General features: G+C 43.5%; 1 protein-coding gene across 2 annotated transcripts; it reads left to right on the top strand.

Annotated features, from left to right (window-relative positions):
* The first annotated feature begins 140 nt into the window (after window positions 1-140).
* On the top strand, window positions 141-9,795 carry LOC122133179 (NACHT, LRR and PYD domains-containing protein 1 homolog). Of its 2 annotated transcripts, none has more exons than XM_042708775.1 (3): window positions 141-649; window positions 2,011-2,163; window positions 6,754-9,795. In XM_042708775.1, exons 1-3 carry the CDS (start codon window positions 438-440, stop codon window positions 7,973-7,975), a joined length of 1,587 nt encoding a protein of 528 aa, XP_042564709.1. In that variant the 5' UTR covers window positions 141-437; the 3' UTR covers window positions 7,976-9,795. The 2 variants fall into 2 exon arrangements, with proteins under 2 accessions (XP_042564709.1, XP_042564708.1); XM_042708774.1 differs by having other exon boundaries at window positions 142-649; window positions 6,751-9,795.
* Window positions 9,796-10,335: the final 540 nt, after the last annotated feature.

Genomic DNA, 10,335 nt, shown 5'->3' with positions numbered 1-10,335 from the left:
GGTTATTTCTTAATCCTGTTATTTTACTCTTAAGCAGTTTTCAGCAAGCATACATGGATATAAGTTTGTCAAGCATGACTAAAGAAATGTCATACATTTTGTCATCTGATTATATAACATGACAGAAATTTCAGAAAGCATACATCTGTTATATGATTATCACTCAATTCTAATATGCATAAGGATCGATGTCTTGGCTGGGCGGTCCATCTATCTGTGGTCCATTCAACAACATTTGTGTGTGTGTGAGAGAGAGGGGGGGAGAGAGTAAGTGAAATACTAATAATATAAATTAATTGTATGTATGTGGGAGTCTTTTTTCTTTGATGGTTATATGAGACAGAGCTTCAGGAGCATCTAGGCTGTGTAAATCTGTGTGTGTGTGTATCCATGTGTGTTTGTATCCCTGAGTGTGTGTGGGAGGGGATAGAGGATTGATGATTAATATTCAGATGTATCATGATGTTTCTCCCAGGCTGTATAAATGTAACCTGACAGAGAAGAGCTGTTCCTATCTGGCCTCTGCCCTGACCTCACACTCCTCAAGTCTCACACAGCTGGACCTGAGGGGCAATAACCTGAGGGCATCAGATGTTGAGCAGCTCTCTGCTCTAGTGGAGGACCCCCACTATAAACTGGAGACACTAACGTGAGTAAATATCTAACCATCTCACTCAGGTCTTTATAACATTAGACCCAACATGGAGGTCTGTCTTTTATTTTCTGTTCTCCAGATTCTCTCTCTGTGGTCCTCTGCTTTTTCTCATCCCTCTTTCATCCTTCTCTCTCCCTCGTTCTTCCCCCTTTCTTTTTCTCTCTTACACCTTACAGCTCAGGGCTGTCTTACATCTCATCTCATCCTCTGGTTATTTGTCATCTTTTACTCATCATGTTTGTTTGTTTGTGACCCCACTACTCATTGAGCTCCACTGGCTGCCTGTAGCTGCTCGCATTAAGTTCAAACCCCTTATGATTGCTTACAGAGTGATTGCTGGTTCTGCTCCCACCTGCTCTTGACATAAACATAAAGGGGAGGCCACGCATAATTTATAATAATAATAATAATAAAAAGTTATTTATTAAATGGTACAGGTTTATATTTATATAATAATTATAGCAGAAAGTGTGGTGAATGTCAGTGTTGTGAATAGAAACCAAAAATGTAATGTAAAGTCAGTTCAAGGGTAATTCAAAACAAACGACGACGACAATCCAAAATCCAATGCGTATCCAAAATCTAATCACTACCCAACGACCGATGATAACCAAGTGCCAGGAAGGCCAAAGCTCTCCCGACTGCCGGCTGATCAGGGCTTTTGTAGCCCAGCCAATCAATGACACACCTGTCCCCAATCACCTGCTGTAGAGACAGCGAGAGAACAGGCATGCAAATATCCCAGGGCGGGGCCTAGACCCGCCAGGATCGTAACAGGGGACTGTACATGTGTGTTGCCTGTACGTGTGTTTTGTGTGGTTGTGGATGTGTGTGTTTTGGTCACCCTGCAGTGAATGTGTTGGTGTGTTTGATGCAGTGTCATTTTTGAGGTACAGTGTGTATGTGAAAAACCCTGTGATGGGCCAAGTGTGTGTGTGTTTCGATCACCCTGCAAAGAGTGTTTTCATATGTATGACTGTGTGTGTGTGTTTGTGTGAGAGTGTGTGTGTGAGAGAGAGAGTGTGTGTGTGTATGTTCTGGTGTGTGTGATATAGTGTAATGAGTGAGGTATGGTGTGTGTGTGTGTGTGTGTGTTTGTATTAGTATGGGGATGGGTGAACTACTGTTTGTGTGTTAGAGAGAGATTGGCTGTCTGTGTTGGGTAAAATATGGACTATGTGATGGAAGCACATAGCAACGAGTGAACTACAGTGTGTGTGTTTGTGTGTGTGTGTGTGTGTGAGAGAGAGAGAGAGAGGTGCAGGAGTTCAGCATCTCTCAGACGTACTGAAGAATCCCCTCTGCAAACTGGAGTAACTGATATGAGTGTGAACACATTAATAATTGTCTTCTAGTTGGGATGGTGGTACCTTCAGAAGGGAGAGTCCAGCAGCAGCAGCAGCAGCCTCTGCTAGCAGCTCCCACTCCTCAGATGCTGCAGAGCTGCACCTCACAGACAAAACCCAGCAGGATCCAGGAGCACAGCTGCTCTCTGATGACACTCCCAAGTGAGTCTGGTGGACAACAGCATATACACACACACACACACACACACACACACAGAGTGATGAATTATCTATTGATGTCAAATAAATCAATCACTTACTAAAATCAATCACTTAGGACATGAAAGACACACACACACACACACACCACACAGTCTTCAGGAGGCACCCTGAGAAAGCAATAGGTTACTCTCCTCTGCAGTGGCGGCTCCTGAAAAAATTCTCAGTCGGTAAGTACCTTAGGCAGGACAATTATATCTATTTGTTGTGAGCTGATTAACTCATACAGCAATACCTTTTTGTCTAGTAGATGGCAGCACACAACAGAACGATTTCCCCTCTAGCTACATAAGTTACAGGTGGAAAGCTATGGAAAAAAGTTGCATCCATGAGCCTTCAAAAGAAAAAGTTAGGTGGCGCCACAATAAATTGTCCCACTTGTTCAATATTCACATTACCAAAATGTTGTATGATGTAACATAGCTTAACAGGACACATGCTATGTCCTGTAACAACATAAAGAAGGGGGCAACATAAGTCAAAACCAACAATATTTATTGACTAATCTTTACAAAAGCAAAATAAGTTATGGCATAGAAAATAGTGCAAGTAGAATGCATGGAGTGAACAATCTCAAAGACAGACAGACAGTCAGACAGAGAGGGAGAGAAAGAGTCAAATAGACAGACAGACTACATTACTTTTTCCTGTGCCACCAAGTCGACCAATCCAAGAAAAATACCAGGGTTGGTGGAACCCTCCGTTTCATCCTTGCCTCGTAGGGCCAACTCAAAAACGCCACAAAATTTGACACATTGGATGAGCCGGTTTAAGATGTGCCGGTTCTTGTTCACCTCATCATTGTGGCGGCGTACTGCTAGCCTGTATCCCTCATCCAGTTGAGTGGCAATGTTCACCCTCCCAAAACCACAGAACTTCAGACAACTGTCTATGTGTAGCTTCGCCTGCTCATGTTTTTTTACCTTTTCGGACAGATGGTGCATGTCCTTAACTCCGGTTGTTGTTGCCATGGAGCCTTCGGGGTGGAAAAGGAGGCAGGGATAGCAAAAGACTGCGTTAGCCACTTCACAGCCTGCTAGCCACGATTTCCTTTGGTACCAATTCTTTAAAAATCCTCGGGTGTAGGATTTCCCCTTCTTTGTAGCTACCTGTTTAATCGTTATATTTGGTCTAGGAGGTCCTAATTGTATTGTTGCCAATTTGTCTTCATTGTTACGCCGACCGAAAGGAGTCTCTTTCAAAGAAAGAATTGAATTGCTGCTGCACTGAGCACTGGCCATTTGACAGAATATGCCTTTGTCGAAGCTGTATGACGTACTTATACGCTTTTACGTCGATTACTTATGACACGACCAGGAGGGGCGAGCCCTCCCGGAAGCCATAGAGAATGCATTGAGAGTGTCGCTACACGATGGTAGTCCTCTGACCGATAGTAGTCCCGCACATCGCGCATGCTCAGACACAAACGGTTTACGGCAGAAGGCTCAACGTCAACATATGGGGCTGTCTTAACGCATAATGTGGGTATATTTAATGTAATATTTAATTATTAAAAGTGTGGAGACGGAGTATGGGTAAAAGGCAAATAGTTTGTATAATGAAGAAGTGAGAAAATATAGCAGTAGGTAAAACAAATAAAGCATTGATGTGCTGGCCAATAGAACTTGACAGGGAGAACAAAAGAGGATGTCCAGTATATCTTTAACTTCTTTACTTCTTTATTATACAAACGTTAAGAACTTACAGCTGTATACAATGACCAAACTTCTTAAAGTATACCGTCTTTCGCGAACTTCCATCAGCTTTAGCCAGCGATTGTATTCCGCTGTCTACAGTGTCGCAAAGTGGCGACTGATCGGGTAGTGCGCATGCGGACTACCATCGGGTAGAGGACTACCATCGTGTAGCGACAGAGAGCTCTGTTTTGTGAAAAAATGGATTTAACATGGGAGTCAATGGGAGAGGTCTGGGGCGATTTTCATTTCGCCCCAAATCGCCCCAGAAAGGGCGGGGCCATTTGTTGCACGACTTTAGACTGACTGAATGACTGTTACATGATTCGACAATGACATACAGAGGCAGATCAGACGGCCTAGTTGTAGAATCCGACAGAAAATCGTCATTTATGCGACTTAAAAGGATATTGCGTTCATACATCAGGAGGTTTTTTTTCCCTTTAATGCACTTCGGTCGCATATGCAATCCACTAAACATAAAAATGGAATGCGCGGTCGGCGAGAGCAGTTCATTCTACCACTCTGCCAACTGTCTGTGCTGCTGCACCACCACCACCGAAAACTAGCGCCACGGTACCAGCCAACGCTACGACTCCAGCAACTACGTCTGACCTCCGGGTGACTGCGTGCGGAGGCTCTGTGGTGATTAAACACTGCAGTTAAACACCACTCATTGAACTCCAACGAAGGAATTTCGGAGCTGTTTAAAGAAATGTTTCCCGACTCTGACATCGGCAAGTCATTCACGTGTGGTAAAGACAAAACCGGCTACATCATCAGATTTGGATTAGCATCGTTCTTCAAAAAACAGCTTGTTGATGGCATCAACAAGGCTGGGCCATTCGTGTTGATGTTTGCTCATGAGTTCATATTAGGCCTATAGCAGATGAGCTCATATTAGGCCTATAGCACAGGTTTATGTTAAAATCAAATTATAGCAGTTCACCAGTTCACATAGTGGATGCCAGTTTGTGAAGTGATATCAGCAACAATTCATATAGCAGATGCCAGTTTATAATGCATCAACAGTTCATGCAGTGAATGCCAGCCAGTGTGCTGGAACTATCTCTCCATTGCACATTTAATGTAGTTTGTTTTATTCTTATTCACAAAATGAAATAAATGTGTGCAATATGTGTTCAACATCAGTGAGTCTCTAAATCTATTATGTTGTGTATAGTGTTATACACTGTATGTCAAAATCTGCGTAAACGTTAGAAAAGTCACTGATTAACAGTTGCAACTCAGTGTCGTGATGGTTTAATAAAAATTCAGAAGGTAGTAAAAAAAGGTATTAAAAGGTATTCAATTGAACTGAAGGATTGCTGTATATACCCTGGAGGTGCTCTGGGTTCTATCAGTTCTATTGGGTTTAGGCTAGTTCTAGGCTTGGCATTGGAGGGGGGAGAAAACGGACAATAACACAAGCATATAAAGTTATAGGAAATACAATAGTTTTAATAAATATAATGATTCAATAATAATAATAATGATAATAACAATAACACAATAATACAAATGTCCCAAAAGAAAAGAGAGCTCTATTAATGTATCAAATAAAATACAATTAAAAAGTCCAAACAAAACAAATAGTCTCTGTGTGTAATGGTGCAATCAGTGTATGCGTCTTAGCCTGGTTCCAGTCCGGATCATCAGTGTCAGGTCATCTGGGGTAGCGCGCCATCCAACTTTCCAGGTATTCCAAGTATTTAAAAAAAAACAATCGGAGATCCAAATGAAAGATAAAAACGGTTCACAAAAGTCAAGGAAACTTTCAGTCAGTGGTTCGGGGGGTACGCGGGGAGAACATTTCCGCGATAACAGAAAACGGACGGAATTCGCCGAATGTACAGTTTGAAACAGAATTGCAACTTTCAGACGGAAACATCATTTTGTGCATCAAAATCGCCCAAATTCCCCTGTATTTTGTCCTGCCAGGCTGTATTTCTTTATTATAAACACAACAACGATCGCAACGATGAACAAGCATTAATTAGAAAACAAAACCACTGAGAAAATGTCACGTCTGTGCTGAACTCCGCTCCGGCCACGCCCCCCCATTCAACACAGACCTCCGTAGCCTGTCAAATGAATTCGCTCATCTTCCCAATCGCCTGCAAATAATGTTTTTTTAGTCTTCTGTTCTGTTGATGGCTGGCAAACAACAACCTTAGAAGGTTTGGTTCACTTGTGGCACATATTATTCACTCATTTTAAGCCATCAATCTACCTCTGGGTGAACAAAATGAGCCGAAACAGATTTAAAACGGAATTAAATTCAAACTTTTTTTTTTCAACGGGGGGGGGGGGGGGTACGCAGATGGAGATTAAATGTCTGAAGGGGTACGGGACTGTAAAAAGTTTGGGAACCACTGGTGTAAGTAAAGTAAAGTCATTTAAAGAAGAAATATTAATTAAGGGAAAATCAATTTAAAAATAAAAAGAGGGTTTCATTAAGGAGCAGGAATCAAACAGGGTGCATTATAGGTCTCAAGAAAAGTATTAATAAAAGAAAAACAAAAGATGGAGACGGTTCACGAGACTTATTAACCCACTTATTTAGGTGGGTTACATTGACATCAAGGGATTTCCAAGCATTTAAGAGCATGAATGTGAACTGTTTACTCCGCACAAAATTGCCATGCCATCACTGGTTTACCTGTTGTTTTATTTTTCTTACTAGATTTTGTGACCTCAACATCTCGTTGTGGGTGTAGTGTAGGGTAATAACCTGGAAATCTAACCCTTAAAACTGATCACTGGTTTTGTGCCCTTCATTTGTGTGTGTGTGTGTGTGTGTGTGTGTGTGTGTGTGTGTGTGTGTGTCTTATAGCAGCGATGACCGACAGAGGAGCTGTGAATCCTGTGCTGAAGTTCCAGACACCAACCACTGGGTCCTGGTGGAACCTGAAGTCTATACAGAGAAGAGCATCTCAACCTACAGCCTGAGCTCTCCTGCAGGGAGCTATGAGTGCTCAGAGTCTGGTCTGCGCTGGTCGTGTGCCGGTCCAGTCACCCTGCAGTACTGCTTCACAGACTGGCATGTCTATGCTGAAGAGCTGGCCCACATGCAGTTCAGACCAGCTGGTCCTCTGATGGACATCAGCCTCATGTCAGGAGAGCTGGAGGAAATCCATCTGCCACATTTCCTGTGTTTGGGGGGTTGTGAGGCATCTGTGCGTGATGCTGTGAGGATCCTGCATGGGCGGGACAGCGGAGTGTGTGTGGAGGTGTGCGAGCTGACCCGACACCATGCCAGGCTTCTCCACCCCTCCTTCTCTCTGTTAGGGCTGGTGTACATGTACATGATGGAACTGTTTTCTCCCAAAGTCCACTGTGAGCTGTTGCTCTTCTGCACCCGCGCCACTCCCCTGACTCTCCACGCCTACCTGGTGCCCAAAGACCCGGCTCATATCCAGGACATCCACGAGGTGGAGAAGCCTGATGGGGTGAGGATCCGCAAACCCGGCACCGTGGGCCCGCTCCAGCTGGAGGCCAGTGTCCACGTGAGGACGTCGTGCCGGTCGGAGATCCTCCCTGAGATGATGAACCTGTGGCCACTCTCCACTGCTAACTTCTGTGAGGTTTACATGGAGCAGCCAGAGGAGGGCTTTGATATGGAGGTCATCAGCTCTCAGCACACAGAGCCCATCTGGAGAGCCAAGATCCGCAGAAACGACTACTTGCAGCCCAGCAGGAGCCCAGGACAGGTCGGCAGCCAGGGGGCAGCTGGCTTTGTGGACGAGAACAGGGCAGAGCTCATCAGCAGGGTGACAGAGGTGATGCCCATAGCTGACGAGCTCCTCTCCCAGGGAGTCATCGTCCGGGAGACCTACTCTAACATCGATGCTGCTCCCACCAGTGAAGTCAAAATGAGGGTCCTTTATGAGGGCCTGCACTCAGCTGGAGCTCAGGGAAAACTGGCCTTCTACAGGATCCTTCAGGCACAGCAGAGCCTCCTAGTGGAGGAACTGTGGATGATGACAGCAGGACACCCAGCCTGCCAGACTCTACTATCATCTCAGAGATCCTGCCAGATACTGCTCATCTTTCCTTGAGATTCTGGGTGTTTCTCAGTCAAGAATGCTTTCTTGGTAGGATGGGTCCTTTTGAGACCTTCCAATTCGGGTCCTTCAAAAGCTAGGCAAGACTCCTTCCTAGCATTCAGAGAACAAACAATGAAACAGTCTAGCGAGTGTGCAGGTGTGCATCATTGAAAAGTTCCCAACTCCAAATTCCGCACCACTTTTTTGTAAAAAGTCTCTGGGCTTAGTTGATATTTGGTGATACAAATACCCAAACAGACGGGATTTTACATTTTATTCCATTAGGCACTCATCATATTCACGGATTGACCTCTTGTTTACACCGAGAGAAGAAAACACACAGGATAATAGACTGTAAAATACCTCCAATCACCCTCTCAGACCACTCCCCGTTGTTGGTTGAATGGGATTTAGGCCAAAAAAAAAAACTTTAAAAGCTGGAGGCTGAATACATCTCTCCTCAATGACCCCACTGTTGTTCAGTTGGTAAGAACGGAACTGAATTACTATGTGGAACTTAACACCAATCCAGAAACGTCTCCATTAATACTCTGGGACTGAGCTAAGGCTTACTTGAGGGGCCGTATTATAGCTTTTTCTAGTGCTAAAAGGAAGGAAAAAGAAGCTGAATGTAGATAACTAGAAATCAAAATAGAGCTCTTGAACAACAACACAAAATCACACACTGTCAAGACACACTGTGTTCCCTGATAAAGACACGCAGGGCACTAGACACCTTACTTTCAGAAAAAGCAGAGGGATGTTTGCGATATACCAGACAAAGATACTATGAACACGGAGCGAGGGCGAGCTGTTTACTGGCATTTCAGCTAAGGAAACAGCAGTCCTCTCCAGTGGTAATGAAAGTTAAAACTGATAACCCAAGTACATTTGTGACCGATCTAGAACAAATTTCAGAAGCCTTTGCAGATTTTTAAAAGAAGCTTTACACCAACATGGGGGTGTCCACATGTGACGATAAGATAAAAAACTCTCTAGACCAAATCAATTTAACACAACTGTCCGATGATGCAAAGGGAAATTTGGAACTTCAGGAAGTAATTTCAAACCTTAGAAATAATAAGACCCCAGGCCCAAATGGCTATATTAATGAGTTTCATAAAACATTTAGAGATGTATTATCCCCTCTCCTATTACAAGCTTACAACTGTTTGTTGAAAACAAGGAAGCTTGCCCCATCATGGAGTGACGCTATTATCACTGTTATACCCAAAGAGGGCAGAGACCCCACTGATTGTGGTGGATATAGGCCCATCTCCCTCCTTAATGGAGATCTACATATACTCACATCTATTCTCTCTAGCAGATTAAATAAATATGTCCCCGACATAATACATCCAGACCAAACAGGGTTAATCCCAGGCCGCTATTCAGGTAACAACATCCGCAGACTTCTTAATGTCATGAGCTATGCAGCCTCCCAGGGCTCAGAAGCTATGGTGCTGTCATTAGACGCTGAAAAAGCATTTGACCGTGTGTCATGGAAATATTTTTTCCAAGCCTTGGCACGATTTGGATTTGGTGATAATTTCATCCCATGGATCCGTATTCTATACTCAGAGCCCAGGGCTGCAATTAGAGTCAACGGTCACTTATCTACACCTTTTAGCCTCGAAAGGGGTACGCTCCAGGGCTGCCCCTTATCACCCGCGCTTTCTGCCATTTTTATTGAGCCACTCGCCCCAAATGATCAGAAATAATTTGAACATAGCTGCAGTGATGATAGGAGAAAATGAACACTGATGGATATAATTTCCAAACACTGTTAATGACTTCAGAATATAATAATCAAGTGCCTTGTATTATTAATTACCTTATATGAATCATGTACTTATGTAAGCAGGAACATGGGTTTTCTGTGTTTCTGCGTTTGTGTAACTTAGAATATTAGGTGCCACTTAGTCTGCATATGTACAAGAGCATGTTTAGACCAGAGGTGATAAGAAGGGTCGAACTGTGCTTCTTCTGACCTTGCAAAACTTTCATCCTTTCCTCGGACGTCAGAAATCCACCACGTGGTTATCCCTGCTGAACGCTCAACTTCTGTCTATATAAACCTTGTGCGATGTGTTTATCATTGCTTCACTTTCAGCCTTGTGCTGGGAGTGAGCCCGATTGCAATTGTTGTCTGTCTAATAAATATAATTATATGCAGCTTCGGAGTCCTGAGGTAACTAGGGTGGATTTTCACCTAACAAACACAAAATGTCATTGTATGCAGATGATGTACTTTTGGACTTCCGCAGGTTCCATACCAGCGTTAAAAAAAGTGTAAAAAAATGTGGGTACTACTCATGCTATAAAATAAATATTAATAAAACAGAGGCACTGGATATTAACAGTCTTATTTC

Source organism: Clupea harengus, chromosome 9, assembly GCF_900700415.2.
Source record: "Clupea harengus chromosome 9, Ch_v2.0.2, whole genome shotgun sequence".
Lineage (NCBI taxonomy): Eukaryota > Metazoa > Chordata > Actinopteri > Clupeiformes > Clupeidae > Clupea > Clupea harengus.
This window is presented reverse-complemented; position numbering and strand designations above follow the sequence as displayed.